The sequence below is a fragment of the Solanum lycopersicum genome, chromosome 4 (genome assembly GCF_036512215.1).
Source record: "Solanum lycopersicum chromosome 4, SLM_r2.1".
NCBI classification, from domain to species: domain Eukaryota; kingdom Viridiplantae; phylum Streptophyta; class Magnoliopsida; order Solanales; family Solanaceae; genus Solanum; species Solanum lycopersicum.
In genome coordinates, this window is record NC_090803.1 from 64,708,541 (window position 1) to 64,732,352 (window position 23,812).

The following is a 23,812-nucleotide window of genomic DNA, read 5'->3' on the forward strand; positions in this document are numbered from 1 at the left end:
TTATTTGCTTCTAAGATATCAAATGACTCAATATCCCCAATAGAAGATGAATTGAAATAGGATAAATTAATTAGACGATGTTGGAGGAGAGCCGCGAATAATTGATAAAGTCGATATCATGTGATCAAGATTTGAATTAAATAATAACATAACTAACCAGTTTTACGAATGCGAATACGTGTAGAAACTCTACCCCAAGCTTTGCGCATAGGATCCATCATCTTCTCCCAACACTCCATCAATAATTTAACAAAAAAAAAAAGAATTTCCTTTTCCCTAATTTGTGTATGTGCAACCTGAAAAAAAAAGTTATCTCTTTTCTCTCTTTTTTCTCAAGAAAAGAGAGATACAAAGAGATATTTGTTGTAAAAAATAAAAATAGTGTTTGTTGATTATTTAAGGTTTCCTTTTGTCCACCATTTGGTGGTTAATCATAAACGAGAATAGTTAGGGGAAAAAATGGAAGGAGAATACTCTACACTTTTACTATTTCTAAAATCAATTTTCTATACGATTAGTTAATTTTTAAATTCAAATAGTATCACATAAATTAAAATGAATCGAACCAATAATTATTATCCGGTGATTGAGGAATAAGGAATATATGTATCGATGCCGGCTTCTACACTTTATTTTGCCACGTGGGACCATACTCTACTCATTGTATTGACCGGCCAACATGGTTGTATGATTAGTTGTGGCCTTGTGAAAATAATTATGTCACTCCAATTTGGTGATTTTAACGACACACCATGGTTAAGTTAGAATTTAAAATTTATTAAAAAATTTAATTTGAATTAAAGAAATTATAATTTGGAAAAAAAAGGTCCAAAATTATTGTTACGATACTAAATTTTATGAAGAAATTTTTACCTCTGTACTTTTTAAAACTTTATTTTAAAGGTAAAGGTCCTCCATAAAGTTTGATATCGTAATAGCAATTTCAGTCAAAGTTTGAATATATTTCAAAAAAATTTCCCTTACAATTTATATTCATTTTAATTTTGAAATTTGACATTTCGATTGATCAATTTAAGTATTTTAATATTTTCAATTTTCAGCCAGTATGTTGAGTTGGAGCTTCTTCTTGTAAAAAATGAACATTCAAATCAAGTATTCATATTGAATTACTTTATTAGTTTCTCATTGGCCGATCATGATATTTCAAAAATGGAAGAAGAACATCACCATTTTTGTTCAAAAAAATTAAAGACAAATGAGGCTATGTATAGAAATTTCATTCACCAATACACAAAATTAACAAATAAAAATCAACGTGATTCTCAAATACATTTTATTTTATGTAACTGTTTTTTTTTTCTTCACATAATCATCAAGTATAGACTAATCAGCAGTAATGACATTGTTGATCACTCAACGGACTGATTTAACTTTCTTTTGGTTCAATCTTCAGAGAGAATATTGATACATTCATAGCGCGGCGTGGAAATTAATCAGAAACTTTCTTCAAATTTGCAACGTACGTCAAATATATAGTCCATACATATGAAAATGAACTGTTAACCAATGGCTGCGAAAGAGACGTTAACAGATTCTTAGTGATCAGAATGAGAGGAGTTGAACTGAGCATTTAACTCAATTTGAAAGTAGTGAAACAGGGCAAAAATAAGCTTTTCAGGAAGACATAATACATGAACAAACACTCAAACTTGATTTCAGTTGGCAAGTAAGCACTCGAACTCATGAGAGTTCACGTCTAGACACCTCAACTCATGTCCAAGTCAGCTGAACTCTCCAACTTATAATAGACACCTTCAAATTTATATGTCGTGTCAGCATTGGGTGTTCACGAGATACATCAGGGGTGAGTTGGAGTGCTTATTTACCGATTGAGGCAAAAATTGTGGGTTTTTTTTCATGTATTATGCCTTTCAGAAAGGCTAATAGTCCGAGTACAGAAGTGCTGGACTATCTCATTATAGATATTGTACAAGTTCTATTGAAACAAAGACTAGGAATGTGAATACCTGCAAATGGACAGGGACTACTTTATATGTCAAGAAATCACACAATGGCCAGTACATAAGTCCATTAGTCATTGTTGGGATCAGGTCTCGTTTCAATCTTGCAACGATTTCTTCTCCATTCTCACCTGAACATCCCAAACAAAATAGATTGAACGAATTAGAACAAGTAGAGAGAAATGAGATAACAAATCCAAAAGCAAGGGCAACATGAGAATCAGTTCAGCCAACAAATGATCGTATAACAAATAATGCAGAACACTCCTAAAAGCTACTCTGAGAGCATCACATCTAACTGATAGAATGTCCATGATCACCGTATAGCCAAGGAAAGTAAGATTCTAACAGAAATAGCCTATCCTCAGTTGAAAAGGTCTCGACATAGGCTATTGTTTTGTTTCAACTTCATTAAGTAAAGTTATTAACAGAAAGTAATAGCCATATACATTTCTCACAGTATCGGTGCAGAAAGTTCCGTGATGAATGTAGTAGCCATACTACTACAACAGCAACATACCCCGTGTAAATCCCACAAGTGGGGTCTAAGAAGGATAAAGTGTATGCATCCCTACCCCTACCTGGTGAAGGTAGAGAGGTTGTTTCTGATAGACCCTACACTCAAGTAAAACATATCAAAATCAGTAAGAGAAGTTATTAACAAGAAGTAATAGCCATATAGTTAGGAGACATTTCCGCTATTAGAGATTTCTAGAGAAGTATACTAGCTTTGATCAAATGCATATGGTGTGATGATGATCCATATACTAATCAAGAAAAGTAGTAACCTAATTGAACAACAGTTAAAATGAATGCATACCTTGTAGAGCTGCATTGAAAGAGAAGAAAACAGAATTAATGACAGGCCCATAAGCGAAATTCCCTAGCAACAATTTCTTCAAGGTAGAAACAACATCTCTCTTTGGTAATACTCTCCCCATAAAGTTAAACCACTGATGTTGTGCTGTTCCTAAGATCATCAATGCAAACCCAGCCATTCGCAAAGTCCTTATTATATCTAGAGAATCCGAAGGTGTCATCGCAATCATCTGACCAATACAAACAACATCATTATTCAAATTTTGAAATATTTGATCAAATCAAAACAGTAACAACTACAACTATGCCACAATTCCGGACTAGTTAGGGTCACGTAAGGAGACGGATGCAGAGTAGATTCACAGGGTTAACAAAACCCAGTATTCTTTACAATATCATAAATATATATCTGAAAATCACTAAAATTGCAACTAAATATCAAGTTCTAAACATATAATTGCAAAAGCACAAAGGCTTAAGTTATGATAACACAAATATTGAACCCATCAAATTGAAAGAGTACTAGATGCATCACACAGCTGTGATAAGGTATATGGATCATCCAGGGGCGTAGCTAGGTAGATATAATCAGAAGCCTCTTCGGCAGAAAATTATATTATAAATGTATAAGGTTAAAATTATATTTTGTGCATATATAGTTGATGTTGAACCTATGGCTTCTTTGTATAGTTAATTCTTAACATTTTTGAGTCCTATACTCCTATTAGTAAAAATTCTATCTCTGCCATGGGATCATCTCACTACATCAAAAATGAGTTTTAGCAAGCAATTAATTAGCAATTGTCGCTAAATATGTATTTTTAGCGGCAATTAACACTCTTTGTATATGTCCCTAAAGGCTTCAGAAACATTAGATATAATGACACTTAACAAATGCCGGTAAAGACTAAAGACTTTAGCACTCTTTATTAATATGTCTATTTATTGCCGCTAAAAGTTATTTTTATCATCGTGTCTATTCATCTATGTCAATTCCTCTATATTTGGACGAAGGGCCGAGTTAGAAGGTTACTCACGGTTCGGTCAAACTAAGAGAATGTTTGAATTAACTTAAAAGTTGATCAAATATACTTTTAATTCATTTTAGCTTTTGGAAGTACTTGACAACGTTAAAAATAATTCAAAATAAATTTTTTAATGAATTTTAAAATATTAAAAATCAAAAGTAGGCCTCCTTTGCTTTTTGTTTTTTTGACATAATAGTCATTTTAAATTTGACTTGTATTTTATTTGTATTAAAAGCTTTTTTAAAAAAAAGAATTATCAATCCAAACCAGCTTTTAAGTAACTTCTCTACCAAAAAAATCCTTTAATATATTGGATTAGTAGAAAGTTTACCCAATTATACTTTTCTACTATTATTCTCGACGAATAATAACAACCATCCAAACAGGGCTGTTGGATTATGGATCATCTATTCAGCTATATCATTTCCATCTATTTGGATCAGAGGCGGAGCTAAAAAATTACTCATTGTTCAGTAACTTTAGTTCAAACCGGATTTACTATCCTAAAATCTATAACAATTTCATTTTAACACAAAGCAATAAATCACATAATTAAGCAAAACGAGAGAATACCTGAGAAGTAATATCAGCAGCAGCAAATATAACAGCAGAAGAAATAGATTTCGTGATAATCGGACGAGATTCAAGAGCTCCCAAATACCACGCCAAGAATCCAATACGCGTTTTCGCAGAAGGTGAAGATGGATTTGATTTTTGAATAGAAAACGGAATCAAAAGGAAATTGGATTTTGATATTTTAGTTGCTGAACTGTTCGTAGTTCGAGAAGAGTAAACTCTGCATTGTTGATAATGAGAAACAAAATTGGACTCAGAAATTGAATTATTGAACATTAAACGATGCTTTGATTGTTGAATTATGCTGCGTTTTGCTAATTTAGCAAGATGATCGATCCCCATTTTTACTTTACGCTACTGTTTTTGATTTTGATTTTTTTTTTTTTGTATGTTTGTGAATTTTGTGAACCAAAAATGGCGGGGATTTATAGATGCGGGAAAAGGGAGAATATCAAATTTAGACCCTTATGTTCAAGGTTAGGCTCAAAATAGTCCTTTTAAGTAACCATTGAACAATTTTGATCCTTTAATTTTGTTGGGTGTAATTTCACAAGTGAGATTTGAAAATAGAAATGCGTAAACTTTATATAAGTGCCTATGAAAATAGAGAGGTTGTTTCTAATAGACTTTCGATTCAAATAAAATGATCAAAATCGGTAAGAAAATGAAATATATTAATGAAGATTTTGTAAAAGAAGTAAAAGTTTAACACGTTTAGTCCATGTTAAGGTATTTAATAATTTAATATCGTTTGTTGGATTTAATAGTAACAGTAAATATATAGTTAATCATAAAATATCAAGAAAATCTCTTCAAATTATAATATATGCAACACAAAAAACTTATACTAAACACGAAAAAATAATGAAAATTATACCTCAAAAAACTGCATAATACTCTATAAAATTATATATCTAAATGTGAGTTTCGACTCAATATAATTTGATAAAGACCGATAATATTAACTTTTGGCAAACTTAATGAATCAAAATTCATACTTTAAAAGGTCATTTTGATATACTCTCAAACATAGGAGATCATTTTTGTTATTTTTTTGTCAAATTAATTACAAATTAGTCCTTTTTATTTTTAGTTGACTTTTAACTTTCTTTTCATTTGCTCAATCCTCGTGTTCTATTTTCAATTATATTCCAAAAGATCTCATCTGATTATTGGAGTAATATTGAGGAAACATGCTTTGGCACTCATTTGCCAGCCATTTTTTGGCACGTCAAATTAAGAATATTAATTTCCACAAAACATATTTAATTCAAACTTCGATTTCATTTTCCACGTTCATATGCAAAATATTAAGTGCGACTAAAAAAAAATTAAGATGAATAAATAAGAAAATGACGTGTGGTGAGGCAGATCTAATCAAATGCAAGTAAAAAAAGCTTTGACCAAAAAGCTAAAGGGCACACAAATCGGCTTTTATTGGCTTGTTTCGTGCATGATTACTCCTTTATCAAGTCTCTTTCGATGACAAAAGGACGGGTTGAGTTAAAATTGAAAATATTAAAAATATATATATATATATATTAAAAAAATAAAAATAAAATTGAGTTGTGTCTCAATTTGTCCAAGTTTACTTTGATCTCATGAAATGGGTTTAAAATCAAGTTGGGTCTTGATTATCCAATTTGATTCGCTTACACTATGTTTGGATTATTGTTACTATTATATCATATTGTATTATTACTATATCGATAATGTTTGTTTTGATTGTTACTTAAAATATATTATATTATATTGTTAAATTTTGTTATTACGTAATAATGAGAACCCTCATTTATGGAATGATCAATTTGGTGTGTTCCCATTATTACTTAATTTATTTTTTCAATTATATCTTTACATAATATTTCAAAATACAATTTTACCCTTTACCTTAATTATTTAAATCTCCTACCCTAGAATAATTAAGGATATTTAAGTAAATTTGTAAATTACAATATAGTACAATACAATCTAACCAAACAACTAAAATGTTATTAAACAACAACAAACAATACAATCTAGCCAAACACATTACAACAAAAACAACTTTTAGCGGCAATAAAATAACACATGAATAAAGAGTGTTAAAGTCTTTATCGGCATTAGTTAAGTGTCATTGGATCCAATCTCTCTAAAGCCTTTTGGGACACATACAAAGAATGTTAATTACCGTTAAAAGTACATATTTAGCGGCAATTGCTAATTAATTGTTACTAAGGTCATTTTTGATGTAGTGACATTGTAACTACCATACAATACAATAGAGTATAATACAATACAATATATTATGAAACAATAGGTAACAGAGATCCAAACAAAGTGTTAATCTCAATAATTTTACATTAGTATATTATTATTTAAGTTTTATATCCATAATTTGAGTTTCAACCAAATAAATTTTTATAAAAAGAAGTTACAAATGGATAGAGAAATCCTAAAACAAAAAAAAGTTATCATACTATACGATTTACACCCACCCCGTCTAAAAGAAAATAATTAATAGCCTTACTAGTATTATAATAAAAACATAACTCTATCATGAAAAAAAAATTACTTTCAAATAGTCAAATAAAAATATAATAATTTTGACATATGACAAAACATGAAGACCACTGATAAGGAAAAACTAAAATTTCGTTACGTATTAAACAAGAAATGTTACATAATATATAATTACTTTCATTGTGTTACCAAATAAAAAAGATATGATACTAAAACTTATTATTTGAGTTATTCTCAATTTCTTTATCTCTATAGATTAAAACTTATTATGTATCATTCAATTATTCAAGAATGATGAGGGTTAACAATGTTAACTAAATATTTTAATACATAATTTGTGTAAAATCTGTTAGGTAAGTCTCGAACATTGACCGTTGAGCGTAGATTCGGGCGCTTAGGGCGTAAGTTTTACAGAACTAAGCCCCACACTTGAGTCTCGGGGCGTTTCGCTAGAGTCCTGCCGCCCTAGGGCGAGTCCCAACGAAGTATTTTAAAATACTAATTACATCAATGCAAATAAAAAGTCTTATAATGAGTTGAAATTGAAAATTAAATTGGGCTCAATTTAAAATTTTCTTAAAATGGGTTAAGACTTGAATGAGTTAATATTGAACCCAATTCAAATTCTTGAGATCAACCCTTAAAATTTTGGAAGAGTTGGGTTATTAGCTATAATTGAGCTCAGTTTTGACACCTCTAATCTTTTCTATAAAACTTTGGTTAAGGTTAGGTGTTCGTTATATTATCAGTGGTCGAAATAAATCTTGAATTTACCATGACATCCACATGTCCATAAACGTAAAATCTCATTTTTATTAGATTAAAAATGAGTTTCGACTAAGTATATGAACCTTGCAACTCCTCGCCTTCCACCTCACACCATGTCACTGTGGAGAAGGTGTATAAGGAGGTGTATACTGGTGTATCATTATCATATACTGCATCACATATTATTATTTTTCTTTTTCGTTTATTTTTTAAATATTTATTTTTATTATGCTTTTTAAAATTTATTGGATGATATGAATGAATTGCTTATTGTTAATTTATTTTTGAATTATTTATTTGTTTTGTTAAGTTGTCAGAATTTTTTAACATTTTCTCTATTATATACTAGTTATAATTTTTTGATCGGTTGATGTATTCATATTACTTTATTTATATCTCTTTGATTTTCAGTCTAAGACGATACTTTCTCGAGAATTTGAGCGAGCTAATTGGCGTTTAGGGTCTGACTCCCTCTATCTATATTTTCTTATCTTACTTTTCAAATATAGTTGTAGTTTTTCAAGATGAGTTTATTCAGTTATATTAATTTACACCGGTGATATTAGGTCTTGAAGTGTATTTTATTACTTCATGCTTATTATTTTTATTTATGAAATTTATATTTCTACTTAGAAATTTGACTATTCGTTTTGGATAGAAGAGTGACTAATATGCAGGGGTGGACCCAGTAAGCCAGACGCAGGTGCTCGAGCATCCATTGATTTCCGAATTTTTTATTTATATATATATATATATATATATAGAAATTATGATACATATGTTATTATAATTTAAATGAGCATCCATAAAACAAAAGTAGTTGTGGGTGAGCTGGTTTAAACCTCCTCAATAAGAAGCTTGCGAGGGTTTGAAACTTGCCAATAGCATTTCTTTTTTAAAAATCCTGGATCCGCCACTGCTAATATGTTGATAGAATATGATAAATTTTGTGATAAATTTTGGATAATGACACGACATAAAACATTGATGATGAATTTATTAGACTATAAATAAGTCATTTTCATCAATATAATTATAAAAACCTTCAAATTATATCAAGCAAAAATCCTTTAACTTTTTATTCTCAAATTATTTCGAAAGAATTCTATAAAAAATATATGAATAGAAATTCTCTCACTCATATTTTTCTCCTTTAGTAAATGATATTAAGCATCCAAAACATTACAAATTATAGCTTGATCCTAGGAGCATTTTATCTTTCAAAAACAATAGACATACTCCTAATTATTTATAACATTACAAGTATTTACATTGAGACAACAAAGGAACTTCATTCTGAGTCATTCTCTTTTGGTATTTTTTCAACAAAATAGAAAAGGCTGTGTCATATACATTGCCTTTTTATTTTTATTCTAGATTGTTTTAAAAAGTTTCTTTGTTTGTAAATGTGTCGCTACATTTCTTTGTTTGAAATTATGTTCAATACTCAATATCTTCAATTACCATATTAATTATCTTTTTTAATTCATTGCTTATAACAATTACTATTCTTAGTTCATCTTGTTATATTCATAAAAATTCATAAAATCTAGTGGATTAATCTTTGATCGTCATATTCTACTTACTATTAATTCTAAATATAAATTCAATCAACTAATCTATATCTCAAATTTTAGTTTAAACAAATATCTTCGATAATTTATTCGCCTCAAATTTCGTCAACATGTTTTAATATAATTTTTCATATTAAATCTTTTTCATCGCAAACATGTTGAAATTACCTCGACAAAGAAGTTGCTCAAACAATAAACACCTTTACTTTTTTTTTTTTAAGAATATATTTGTTCTTCTTGTTGGTGAATATATAGAAAGCAAAAGCTAAAAAGAAAAAAAAGTTCATAAAATCTAATGGGATAATCTTTGTCCGTTATATTTTACTTATCGTTAATCCAAAAATACAAATTCAATTAATTAATTTATATATCAAATTTTAGGTTAAACAAATATCTCCAATAATTTACCCTACTCAAACTTCCTCAACATGTTCTAATATAATTTTTTTTGATTGGATTGTATAAAATTCTTTTCATTCACGAACAATTGTAATTACCCCGATAAAAAAATTGCTCAAACAGTAAATACTTTCTCTTTTTTTTAATAAAAAAATATAGAAATTACTCTTTTTTCTTATTGGTGAATATATAGAAAGCAAAAGCTAAAAAAAATCTACATATAAAATTTTAGATTAAACAAATATCTTCAATAATTTACCCTCTTCAAACTTCCTCATAATATTTTTAACTGAATTATATAAAAGAAATTTTGTTCACGAACATATAGAAATAACCTCAATAGAAAAGAGTTGCGAAAAAATAAGGAAAGGAAAAATAAAAAGTAAAATAAACCTTTGGGCTTGGCATATAAATAGTACCTACTACTGATTAATACTCGCAAGAACCGTTTTCAATTTGTTCTTCGCGTATTCATTAGAAATTTATGCTATAAACAATAAAACAAAGAGAATCATCAAATTTTTTCACTGTATAATTTTCCAGAGACTGGAAATTTTGCTACTCTTCTTCCTTAATCGTTCGAAAAATTAATTCGTACATTCATGGAAACCTAGAAATACATCAACTAACGGATCTCCCATTTTTTCCTTTTTGAAACGAATTAATTGCTGCAATATACGGTTATATATAACCATTTTTCAAATTTCTGAATCAATGGATCCGTCTATCATGAAGCTCCTTGAAGAAGACGAGGTTGGTACTTTTTTTTTTTTTTCGAATTAGCCCTTTTCATGTTCTGGGTGACAGATATGTATGTTTGTTGGGTGATAGATATATATGTTTATGGTGAAATGGTGGATTTATGTGAATTTTGGATATAGGATGAAACAATGCATTCGGGGGCGGATGTGGAGGCATTCACTGCTGCCCTAAACAGGGATATCGGTGGAGATAATTCACAATCTCAGCCTTCGGATTCCGATAGCGGTAATATTATCACTATTTAGCAATTGAATTTTTCAATTTCACTATAGATTGTCATTCAACTAAGTTTATTGCCAACTGTATAGATTAGGCTAAATTATGGTCGTTAGATGTATATGATATGTTGGCGTTACTAACATGGGAAAATAAGTAGTAGGGAGGCTTATAGGGTTAGTAATTGCTAATGGAAGGGTAGAAGTAGGGGAAGTTGTAATTGTTGTCAAGAATTTGGAGGGGAGAAAGTGTGGGTACTTTATGGCACCTCTGGAATTTTTGTGGTGGAGAGAAGCTAAAATATGGCAAAGTTGTTGGGTGTGCACTGTGCATGGGGTGGTATGGAACCATGAAGGTCTATGTATTAGATGTCAACTATTTTATAGAGGAGCTTTAGAATTTTTACGTCAAAATAGGTTCTATAAGTAGTATCGGGATTTAGTTGACACAGGGCTTATTAATCTAACTGAATTATTGTTATTTCAATTCTTTTTTTCATATGATTATTGCGATTGATTATTGTTATTTTTCTATTATTACGTGTACATCTGTTCCTATTGTGCATTTCCTAGAACACACTTAAATTCACTTGGTGCTTGAAGCCAGAACCTTGGTGCCTTCTAGCTTTTCATCTTTGAACACTGAATTATACTAATAAAGTTTTTCCCTACTCAAAAAAGCAGTATTTACGGTGCTACTTTCTTTTTCTTTTTTTTTTTGAAATAAGTAACTTTGTATTATATCACAAAAGAGTATATGGGTTGTACTGAAACATAATACACAGATGTCTCCTATTCCACTGGTTTCACTCTATATTGAGTCTAAAACATCTGTTACTGATACAGTGTCATTGGAGTGTACTTGATTACTCCAAAAACATAACAATTAAATGCAGTTTAATGACTTTCTGAACATCATTCGCTATGCTCTCAAAACACCTAGAATTCCTTTCTTTTCAAATAGTCCACCATATACTCGCAGGGACAATTCTCATATGTTTCTGACCTTTGCATTCACCCCTGCTGCCTCCCAACTCTTGAAAGCCTCTGATACCTTACTAGGCATGATCCAGGAGATACCTTTGAGGTTCAAAAAAATCCTCCATAGTTGTTGGGTATACTTGCAGTGTAGGAACAGATGGTTCACCGTCTCTAATGCCTCCCCACAAAGGAAACAACTATAGCATAACCTTATCCCTCTTTTCTTCAACTTATCGTGATGTTACGATGTTTTAGAAAAGGTCAAAGTTCCTTTTTTTCTTCTTTTAATGTAGGTCAACCCATTTCAGTATTAACAGTGATACTCTCTTATAATAATGTTTCCGGATCCGTCTATTACATTTTGCCTCTGTTGCTTTAGTATCATCCTCCTATTATCTCATTCTTCGATTTCTTATTAGCATATGTTATTTTTTTTGCTTTCGGCTGTTGTATTATTTGCTATTGATACTGTTTTCTTCTTCATTATGGTATTTCCTTTTCAAAATTGCTTTAAACTGCTTTATTTGAGCTGAAAATCTTTTGGAAACAACTCCGTTACCTCCACAAGTTGGGGATGCGATATGTCACCCTCCTGAGACCCCACTTATGGACACACTAGGTATGTTGTTGTTGTTGTAATGTATGTCAAACCTCCTCAAGCAGGAGTCAAACAATGGTTTTTCCTGCTTTGTCCTCTTGATGACTCGAACCTTTAACCCTCAATAACATCTTTTCCTATTTATCCACAAGTATACTACATCAAAGTAGCCATCTATTACAAACTAGACTGACTCCATCTGTGCTTTTTGTCATAAATAGTCTATAACATCAAAAAGTTCTTCTGCCTGTACTAAAACTTCTGTTTACACCAAAAATATACAATTCATCTTAAAATTCTGCAAATTGTTCTTCTTGCCCTCAAAACATCTTTGATTCCTTTCTTTCCACACTGTCCACCATATACAAGCTGGGACAATCCTCCATCTCTCCTCCTTAATTGTAGTATTGCCTATATTGATCTAACAATTTAGGAGTTGTGCTATGTTTCTTGGTTTCACCCAAATGATCTTCCTAAGGCTGCTGAATATTCTCCATAATTGATCTGTCCATTTGCAATGCAGGAAGAGATGGTTGACTATCTCTGCCTCTGTTCCTCACACAAAAAGCATCTTGAACATAGTTGAAACTTCCTCTTCTTTATATTTTTTTGTGTCATCACTGCTTCCTTTGCTAGTAACCATGTGAAACAGTTTACCTTGTATGGGATTTTAGGTTTCCATATCATCTGCCATGGCCAGAGCTCCTTCCTGTCATTTGAATTTGAATGATTGAGGTCTTTGTAAGCTGACTTGACACTGAAAACCCCTTTGCTGTAAGGGTCCTTTTGACTAAGCTATCCTTCCCTTGCCTTAACAAAGAGAATTTTTTCCCCAGTTTGCCAATTCATCTGTGTTTCATATAGCAGCAGAGTAAACATTTCAGAGTTGCATGAGAATATCTAAGCTGAAAGAGTTTTGATGTGAAGACAATTTGTGATTGTGGTCGGAACTTGGTCTTAGAAAGCTACTGTATCTTCATCACTTGCATACTCTGTCTTCTTTCAGTATTCTGTTTCTCCTTCCTTGGGAACAATCTTATCTTTTGCATAATTTACAAACAGTGCCATTGTCTCAAGGAAGCAGTTATACCTCAAATCAGTTTGCCCCATGGCAAACTGCTAACCATGACGAAAATGCCAGTCGTTGTAACCTTCAAGATTCAGAGACCATCCAGCCAAAGGAGGAAAATGTGTCTGATATGCAGTTGAAGAGACTTGATACAGATTCTCAGAATCAGCAGCAAAAAAATGATTCATCACAGGAGATCAATTCCCTTCCCGTGCAGCATATATCCCAGGACAGTTATCAAACCACAGAGGTTGAACAGGACACACTTCATTCTTCTAGAGCAGTGAATATGCCGAATCCTGAAAAGAATACGCAAAATCCAGAATCTCCACATCTGAATTTACAGGGAACAAATAATTTACAGCCCATGCAGAGTTTGACAACAGGAACTAGTAGTCTGCCACGTGTGGCAACAGTGGCAAGTAATCAGTCAGAATCTGCAACTGGGTCGATCAGCCAAGCAGCAATGAATATAGCTAAACAGGGAAAACAAGTTCCTTTTGCGATGCTTTTCCCTCACATACAACCCCAACTTGATAAGGACAGGGCAGCGCAGCTCCAGACACTTTACGTTAAACTCAAAGTAATGTTATAGCTGACTTTTTTGTGCTCATTTTGCCTTCTCTGTTATGTTAGTTTTGTCATCAATTGGAAAATGTATACAGAAAAATGAAATTTCCAAGGAAAGTTTTGTAAGGAACATGAGAAGTATAATTGGTGACCAGATGCTCAAAATGGCTGTATATAAATTTCAATCTCAGGTAGATGAAGCAGCACTTTCAGTTGTTACATCAGTAATGAAATTCTCAATCATTGTGTATTAACTCTATATGAAAGTTTAATTCAGGCATCGAAAAACTCACAGTCCGTTCCCGGTCAATTTCCTCAGTCTCAGGCTTCACAGCAGCAACATTCGCTTATGCCAGCCGATGGTACCTTTGTTCTCTGAATCTCTTTGATTTGTTCTAATCCGGTTCGAGCTTATTTCTGACCTTACTTCTCTACTGTTGCTCCTATTCAAATATGGACAGATTCTAGCAATATGGCAATTGAGAGTAAAGCTCAAAAGTTGCACGAGGTGGAAAACCAAGCCGATCTGCGTGGAGCCCAAGGAAGCCAGATGTCTTCTTCTAGTTTGACTGCTGTAAAACAAGAAAGGGATCACACACCATTTCCAATTCAGGGACTTAACAGACAACAGCAACAACATTTACACTTCTCACAGGCATCTTTTCCCACATTTGCAAATGCAGGGAACAATTACAGTGCATATTCTGCATCTAATGTCAACTCTTCAACAACACAACCTCTTAAACAGCAATCTGATGATGCACAAATGAGACAAATTTCAGTTCAACAGAACAGAAATGCAACTCAGTTTGGAGTGCCAGCACAAGCCATGGGAATAATGAGTGCCCCTAAGTTTGAAAAGCAAAACACTTTTGGCGAAGCCAAAAGATTACCTGGTGGGGGTCTTAATATGTCAAGTACTTCAAGAATCCAGCAGACCTCAGTGCAGTGGCAACCCTCTGCCAATAAAGAGCAGAAAAGCATTCTTTCATCACCAATGACCAATCCAAAGCCTGAACCAATTGATCATTTCCATGACCAGCTACAAAGATCCCAGTTATCGCCCTTCTCCTCTGTTCAAGTGGATCAAGGAAATTCCACTTCGGAAAGTTCAAGGGATGAATCTATTGAACAGACCTCCAGAATTGGTTTATCATCAACGACTAGCATGAAACCTTCAAATTCAGCCTCGTCTTCCATGTCATCTCATATGGACACTAGCACATTGGTAATTTTCTTGGTTTGCAACTTTTCATCCTGACTTGATTTATTGACTTCTGAAGTGAGGATATATCATATATTGTAGAAGTATAAGAGCATGTCTTTTTATACATGCATGCATACGTACATACATATATGTATTTATATTTATACATAGATATATTTCTAGAAATGCATTTTTTTAAAAAAAAAAATCTGTGTCAGTATTTTTTGGCTGACTTTTCCCCCTCTGCTCTATGAATTGACTGTTTCATTATTGAACTATAACTTATGAAACTCCTCTAGAAAAGAAATTTGAAAAGCTTGTCGATGTGAGAACTCTCTATGTTTTACAGAAAAGCTGCTCATGTCACTACCCAAGATTATGAATGTACTGTCTACTTTGGCCCTACGGACCTCAGGGATTCGTCCCTATGACTACACCTTCAGGAAAAGGAGAAGGGAAAAATGGAGAGGGTAGAGTTCACTTTTTGCTTTTGAATTGATTTTACGGAGTGATAGGAAGGGAGAAGGGAAGAGAGGGAGGAATAAGGTTATGAACAAGTGATAAAGTTTATATCTGTCCAAAAGTGAGCAGAAAATGAGAGAAGCTGACCTCTTTTAATGAGAATCCTTTAGTGCCAAAAAAAAAAAAATACAATCTTACTAACAGTTGAAATACTTCATTAAGGGCTGGCATCAAGTAACAACAATCCATTTTTCTCCCTCATTATTTATCCAATATCTTATAAAATCCCTCTTTCAGCTCTCCTTCTTTCTTCCACATGGTCTTCCTTTCTATCTTATTCTTTCTTTCAATCCAAAACATTTGTAAAAAGACAGATCTCTATCACTTTGAAGCAATTGTTGACTTGTTTATTCTTTTGCTAAATTTGGTTTTCAATCTTGCATTCATTTTCTCTAACTTTGAGCCTGTTTGGATTGGCTTATGTTAGGTGTTTTTAAGCCTAAATAACTTTTATGCAGTTTTTGTAGTGTTTGGATAAAACAAAAAAGTGCTTTTAAGCCAAAAACAAAAATAAGCCAAAATCCATTAGTTAGAAATTCTTTTTTTTTTTTACACTAATAACATTGTATTTCAGTCAGTACATAGGTAGTACTGAAAAACCATATTTACAAAAACAAGAAAAAGATTAAAGTCCTTCCAATGCTAAACCAGGAACTAGATGGACCCTAAACCATGTATGATTGACTCAGTCTCGTTGGAGTAGACATTGTACACCAAAAACAGAACAACAAAATATATTTAAGCTTGACTTCCTGAAGGTTGTTTTCCCTATTTCCAGAACATCTATCATTTCTCTCTCTCCATATAGTCCACCATATACAAGCAGGTATTATCCTCTATCTTTCTGTTTATGCCCCAACTCCAGCTTCCTCCCAACTCCCAACTGAAGAGTCTCAGCAATCTTACTAGGCACACTCCAGGAAATGCCTCTGAGATTAAGGAAAATCTGTCACAGTTTAACAGTGAAATTGCAGTGTAGAAAGAGGTGTTTTACAGTCTCTGTATCCTTACCACATAAGGAGCATCTGTTGCATAGATATGTACCTCTCTTGGCCACATTGTCCAATGTCAGAACTGCTTCATTGGCTAGCCAGGTGAAGCATGCCACTTTTTGTGGCACTTAGTTATAAATTCTAACTTATGACATTTGGCTTATAAGCCCATCCAAACAGGCTCCTAATCCACTTTATCCTTATTATTTTTGGTAACTTAAATAATTCTTATTTCTGTTCTTATAACTTTTTAGAGCCGTGTTACCGCCATAACAGCTTGGTCTTACATTTGTTCATCAACACGATATCATGGAACTCATTCCTACCTTCAAGAATGGACAAACACTTTCTAATCATTTTATCATAATGGAACTAAAAACAAAAGCATTACTTTGAAAAACTGTTCAAATCTTAACTTGTAGTAAGTATTTTATCTTCCATCTCAAAATGATGAGGAAATAGCTTTGAAGAGAGCTGCAATATGGTAGTACAGGTTGATGCCATTAAGTCCACTTTAACATATTTCAGAATTTGTAATATGTATTCTTCAAGTTAACAAGGAGGGAAGCAATCGTTTTATGCTATTACATTTAACAAAGATAAATACATTTCATCATTTTTTATCTTTAGGATAATGGACTCTATGGTAGAAACCCGACCTGAACTGTTAGTTGTTCTTCTATAGGAGTATTTTCTCTCTTTCTGTTTTTTGAAAGAAAACCAATGGCATTTAAACAGAAATATACGACTGGTTAAAGTAGAAAGTACAGATTTTTTCCCACAAAGCCCTCACTGCAGAGGGTCAAAGTGAACGCAGAAAGTTTTTGGCAACATGAGATCTGTTTCTGGCAGCACTTTGGTAGTCATCGTATATCTTATTTCTCACTTACAATATTTTTGATTGCATGTCTCTTGAGCTTGCTAAAATATTTATATTTTGTCTTGCATTCAGTGTTCTCAAAAATGTTTTTGGGGTGAGTCGGGTGCGGCGTACCAAAAACACTCCGGGTCGCAAATTGAAGGCGTTACATCAATAGGGCGTAAATCCTAAAATTTTGGGGCATAAGTCTCGAGCATAAAAACCTAAATCCTAGGTGTTAAACATACGCCCCAAGCGTTATTTTTTTTAAAACCGTTTTTGTTTAAATCATATATTTTATGTTTGCTGTGATGATACTTATATTTTATGCTATCGTGTTTTATCATGTTGTAGTGATTTTTGCTAAAATGGATAAATAAACTCTCATAGAAAATGACATTATTGTAAATAGTTTTTTAGATAATTGTGTCTGAAATTGATAGGATATAGCTTTCATAGCACTATGTTCCTGAGACAACTTTATTCATTTTTTTAATTTCTTCTACACTCTTTATCCTTTTCTTCTTTAAGATATATAAATAATAATCCGTGCGAATATTAATTGAGAGTGTAAGGACTAGTAAATGTGAAGATGGACGATAATTTCATTTTAAAGATTATTTTTCCCTATACTATTGGCTATTTATTAAAACTTATTTGTAAAATAAAATTTTACTTGCTTATAAAATTAAAAAATTAAATATACATGAGATGTACGTCCGTTAGATCAATGGGACTTGCGCCCTGTGTTTCGGGGCTTATGTCGCACGCCCCATGCTGCATAAAATTCCTCGCCTCGCGCTCACGCCTTTTATAACACTCCTTGCATTATTTCTTATGTTTGAAGTTGTGGATTATAGATGCATGCTTCTCACTGTCACTTTTCTTATTTCACTTTTTGTTACTTCAGTTAACTTCTCGGACACTTTCTGTGACATCTCCGCTTGGGCTAGGAAACAACGGAAAGACTCCTGTGAAAAAGCCTTCCATTGGACAGAAGAAGCCCCTTGATGCGCTAGGTTCCTCACCTCCACCTTCGGGGTACACTATTCTGAGCACCTTTACTATGATATTTTGCTGGTATAGTGTCTCAATATTTTGTGTGTTGTATTGATTCCATTTTGTATTGTTTTATCCCTTCACATTTCACAGAAAGAAGCAAAAGGTGTCGGGAGGTTTCCTAGATCAGAGCATTGAACAACTTAATGATGTTACTGCTGTTAGTGGGGTTAATCTAAGGGTAATACCTTCTTCGATGCCCAACAGTGGAATGTATATTGTGCTCATCATTAGTTGTTTAAAGCATTTAATCAGAAGTATTGGGAAGTAGTTTGATATTTTTTTGTAATGCATAAAAACAGGAAGAGGAAGAGCAACTATTTTCTGGGCCCAAGGAGGACAGTCGAGTTTCTGAAGCATCTCGTCGAGTTGTGCAAGAAGAAGAGGAAAGGTTGATTTTGCAGAAAATTCCACTTCAGAAGAAATTGACAGAAATCAGTTAAATCCCTTTTTTAGATCTTCCCTTTGTTTTTGATGTGCAACTTGTTATTATATAATACATGATAGAGTATGTCAGCTTCCTAACTAAATTGCATGTTTTCTTGCTTACCTGATACTGTCTGACAGTGGCAAAATGTGGTTTAAAGAGTATGAGCAGTGATGTCGAACGGTGCTTGTCGTTGGTGAGATATGATCTTTTTCTGTTTGTTTGACTCTTCTTTTTGGGAGATTCTTGTGCCACTGAACTTTGAACTTTCAACTTCCAGTGTGTGGAGGAAAGAATGCGTGGACTCATAAGTAGTCTCATCAGACTGTCAAAACAGGTTAATATTTTGCTTGGTCTCTGTGAAAAGCTTATAGTATTCTTCTTATGAACCTGAGATAGAGGTCTTCTTTCTGTAGAGAGTTGACATTGAGAAGTCAAGACACAGAACAATTGTCACCTCAGATGTTCGTGAAGAAATCATGTCAATCAATCGAAAAGCCCGGGAAGAATGGGAAAGGAAACAAGCTGATGTGGAGAAACTCCAAAAGGCAAATGAAGTGAGTTATCTTTCTTTCCACTTTGAGCGTTCTTCAACTAAGTTTCTACTGGTCAATGTTCATATGGAATATTATGTTATCTGCTCCAAAAAATGACAATATGGAAAATTGTTAACTTAATGACTTGGATATCAGCCTGAAGGTAGTACTGGAGTTGACGGTGATAAGGAGAAGGATGAGGGTCGCGGGAAATCAATAAAGGTACATACTCTCCCTTGTTCACACTTCTGTTTTCCTTGGTAGTTTTAAGATCCATAAAGAAGTGTCAAATGTAATTTCTTTCATAACTAACTTTGATCCTTCCCAACTGTTTGTATCTTTGCAGGTAAACAAGGAAGAAGATGATAAGATGCGAACTACAGCTGCAAATGTTGCTGCTCGAGCTGCTGTTGGAGGGGATGACATGTTGTCAAAGTGGCAATTAATGGCTGAGCAGGCAAGACAAAAGCGTGAAGGGGGAGGTGATGTGGCTTCTGGTTCACAGCCTGGTAAAGATGTGACTAGGAAGAATTTACCAGCTCCCCCAAGGAGCTCAAGGGACCCCCAAGAAGCTGAGAAAAGGATCCAGTCATCTGCAATAGCCCCACCTGGTATGATAATGATCCGTTATTGGACCTAATTTTGAGATTCATATGACTAGCATTCTAAATATGAATGGTGTTTCTCATATTCATGGTGTTTAGAGTAGTCATGACTTTGGTTAGCATGGTTGATATAATCCTGAAAATCACATTGTTTTAAATCATAGTTTAGCTTTTCTTTTGCATAAACTACCATACGAGGCATATTCAGAGATTTGAAAATATGCAAAGTTATGATTTGAAATATTTCCTTCCCAAAATGTTTTAAGAAAATTTTGTTGTTAGATGAGGTGTCAGTTACTTGTAGATCTCCTTCATATGTAATAACACCAAGTATTACTAGACCTTTTAGATGATTAAACAAAGTGTTGAAGCAAATTGATAAAATAAGAAGGAACATTCTTTTGGAGGATATGGATGTATGGCAGCTCTCAACAAAAATATTATCTGGTCAGTTGGACCAAATTAATAAAGCCTAGACAGTCTCTGCCTCTGTGGGTGCCTAGAACCAAGGGATCTGCATGTCATAATAAATCTTCGCTCATGTAACGGTCCTGGGGGTATTGCAATGAGGAAGACTCAATCTGAAGATATATTGTGAAAATTAAACACGGGGAGCAAGACTTCTGACACACTAAAGTATACTCTTATAGTCTTATTGTTGCCCCCTGAAAATACATAAGCAGACTTCGGGAAGATTTTTCCAAGCATGCCTATTTTAGAGTATGGCTGGGGAATTAGTACTTTGCAGGAAAAACTTCCAAGACAATACCAGTTAAATGTGCTGTCCCAAGCCACAGTTAGCCAATGCAGGGAGGGAACTTTTGGAATTTGCACTGCAGAAGGAATTTATCAAGCACTTGGTGGCAGATTAGCTGGGAGTTTTTTCTTGATAGATTGCAAGGGTTCTCAATTTGACACTTTTAAAATGGACAGATTTGTTTGGATTTTCAGCCAGGTTGGTGCATATTTTCTTAAATCTCGTTAAAAGAAGATCTGCTCCAACAGCAATATTCCTGGATTGTGACTCTAGTGACTTGTCTAGAAAGTATTCCAACAAGATAGCCTGTTTTAGTTGGTTAGCAATCCTGGATTCTTGCTTAACTCATGATAACCTTGCAAAAAGGGTAATAATTCTATGCAGCAGGTGCTACATCTGTCTACAAGAATCAGAAAACATCAACCATCTATTCCTCCATTTTCAAGCTGCCCGAGACATCTGAGTATATTCTTTTCAAGCTTTTCGGGATGAACTGAGCAATGACGTATACCATTAAAGTAACACGTATCCGCTGAGGTAGATGAAAATGGTACCATCATGCCATTTTTGGAGTTGGATTGAAAGAAATCTTAGATATGTTTTGAGGGTGTCATTTCCCCTCTTTTCAAAGTTAAGCCTGTAGTCCTTTTTGCTGGTGTAAATAGAAGATGTGAATAATCTAAGATAAATTTATGGATTTTCTTAGCTCCTTGAATTACCACTAGTAACCAAAGGTTAATGTATAGGAGCTACCTTTTCTCCTCAACTGATGTTACTTTGGTATCCTCTTGATGCATTTCAATGAAATTTTCTCATTTGAGATGATCTAAGAAAAAAATGCCACCACCAAACATCCTTACTAGAATGAATTCAGCAACTAAATGGGAAGAGGGATGATCGGGTTGGGTTGAAAATACTAGAATGAGATGTATTTAGATCAGCAAAGAGTATCCTAGCATTGAATGTGATAAATTTCCTTCCAATGTGGCAAGCTCAGAGTTTAGCGTCTTAGATGTTTCCAGAGTTTCCTCCTGAGCCGGGGATGTAGCCAGAAGCAAAGCCATGATGTAAATTGTATTTGGAATCTAGAACACCAATCTCAAGTACTAATAACCAGGCTTGAAATTTGATACTTGTACATATTTAGCAGATTTCTTAACGCATATAAAGCATCTAGGTCAAAGCTATTGGGTTCGGCTGACTTATCACATAGATGTAGCTTAGGTGGTAGAGTGCCCACTTAGCACTGAGAGATAAACAACACCGCACATATCCACTTTTACTCCCTAGTTATTGTGATTGCGGCACAATATTAGTTTTTTTTTTTTTTAATGTGGAAGTGTTTATGATCCAGGAATGTGTGATATTACCGTTCCTTTGTTGATTTCAGGACATTTGGTTGATATTTCTTCTTGTTTAGTGTGGTTACTCAGGTTTTAACCATTTAGCTGCTGTAACCTTTGATCTTAATTTGTTTGGACTACTCTCTTTTCTGTAGGTGTTGTGAGAAGAGCCGTAAGAACTCAAGGGATAATAACACAAACTAGGATTGCTCGCAGTATTACTGTAAAAGATGTGATCGCCGTCCTAGAAAGAGAACCTCAAATGTCTAAGTCTACACTGATATACCGCTTGTATGAGAAAGCTCGTTCCAATGCTTCATCAGCTGAATCATCCTGATTTCCAGAAGCACCATAAATCTTTAGCCCTCTTTTTTTCCTTTTGATAAGAATTTGTAAATCTTGTTTATGATCATGACAAACTATTTACCCCAGTTTCATGTTGCTGAGATTATTAGATAACTTGTGCCCTTTTCATTCTGGATGATTGCATGTAAAAGTAATTTAGTTGGATTAGAGTAGGTGAAAACTATCAAATCTTTGTTAAACAATTGTATTTCCCCTTTTAACACCAAAAAAGTTCACTTCAAATACAAGTTGAATGATGTAAAGGGGGAACAACAAAAGAGACACTCATCACCAACCATTTTTTTTTATGGTTCTTCATGACTAAAACTGCTTTATTTAATTTTTAATAAAGAAAAGGGGGAACAAGAAAATGATTCATTCGTTCTTTTATTTGTCTTTTATATAATCTAAATAATAAAAACAGTAGGCCATTGGTCCCACTTTAATTATTTAGACTCTTCATCATAAGACAAATTAAAAGTTGAATATATTTGTGTGATTGACTTGTTTATATAGTAATGTGCTATACTTGTTAAGTTGTTATTGTCATGACAACAAATAGACTCATACCTTACCTTTTTAAAGTAAATTTAAAGTAAAGAACAGAATGATGTGACAATAATTTTTAACGCCACCACCACTGACAATAACGTAATAGCAGTGTTGCTCACAAGTAGAGTTTGTAATTTTTACTGTTAACGCTAAAACTTTTTCGTATTGATGAAAAGGATTTTTTTGAAAATGGGAGATCTTCTGCTTAATAAGATGAGCTGTTTCTAGTTACTATTATTTAATTTTGATAGTGCCCCATCAGTAACAAACTTCTCTACTACTTTTGTCTTTGTATGATACACATTTCAATATAATATTAAAGTTGCATATACCAAAACTTTACGGGACCGCAATCCTCGAAAGCCAAAAAACCAAAAAGGAAGTTTTGGGCAGAATTAGGTGCATGTCTAAGAAAAATAAAATATATTTGTCTTAAGAAGAATAAATACATTCTTTAACGTAGCACAACAGCAATGTCCTCATTAAGACCCCCTTAACAAAACCCAACAAAAAAAATTACATCCATAATATCAAGAAAATTGAATAATAAGAAAAATTATTTTCATGATATTTATAGACGATAATCACAAATTCGAACGGCTATAAATTTATGCTAATATAGAGAAAAATTAAAGCTTGTACTGCGTTGCAAGTAAGTCAAGCATGAAATGACGACATAATGGGTTGTCTTTAAAGTGGCAATAAGGAATGTTGTGCCGCCACGTTTACATAATACCCACAATGCCCACATTTTAGACACACGTC

At 33.2% G+C, this 23,812-nt stretch overlaps 2 protein-coding genes across 2 annotated transcripts; one reads left to right on the top strand and one right to left on the bottom strand.

The window, feature by feature from the left end:
* Window positions 1-1,206: 1,206 nt before the first annotated feature.
* Window positions 1,207-4,817, bottom strand: LOC101261915 (protein SYM1-like). The gene is made up of 4 exons (XM_004238051.5): window positions 4,403-4,817; window positions 2,803-3,031; window positions 1,989-2,113; window positions 1,207-1,531 (listed from the first exon to the last, which is right to left on the bottom strand). Exons 1-4 carry the CDS (start codon window positions 4,745-4,747, stop codon window positions 1,451-1,453), a joined length of 780 nt encoding a protein of 259 aa, XP_004238099.2. The 5' UTR covers window positions 4,748-4,817; the 3' UTR covers window positions 1,207-1,450.
* A 5,230-nt stretch (window positions 4,818-10,047) lies between these two features.
* Window positions 10,048-22,743, top strand: LOC101262209 (transcription initiation factor TFIID subunit 4b). Its single transcript, XM_004238052.5, has 15 exons — window positions 10,048-10,401; window positions 10,530-10,635; window positions 13,267-13,856; window positions 13,939-14,034; window positions 14,121-14,205; window positions 14,305-15,071; window positions 18,334-18,464; window positions 18,576-18,663; window positions 18,785-18,920; window positions 19,050-19,105; window positions 19,190-19,246; window positions 19,326-19,466; window positions 19,602-19,667; window positions 19,792-20,056; window positions 22,306-22,743. Exons 1-15 carry the CDS (start codon window positions 10,363-10,365, stop codon window positions 22,485-22,487), a joined length of 2,805 nt encoding a protein of 934 aa, XP_004238100.1. The 5' UTR covers window positions 10,048-10,362; the 3' UTR covers window positions 22,488-22,743.
* The last annotated feature ends 1,069 nt before the right edge of the window (window positions 22,744-23,812 follow it).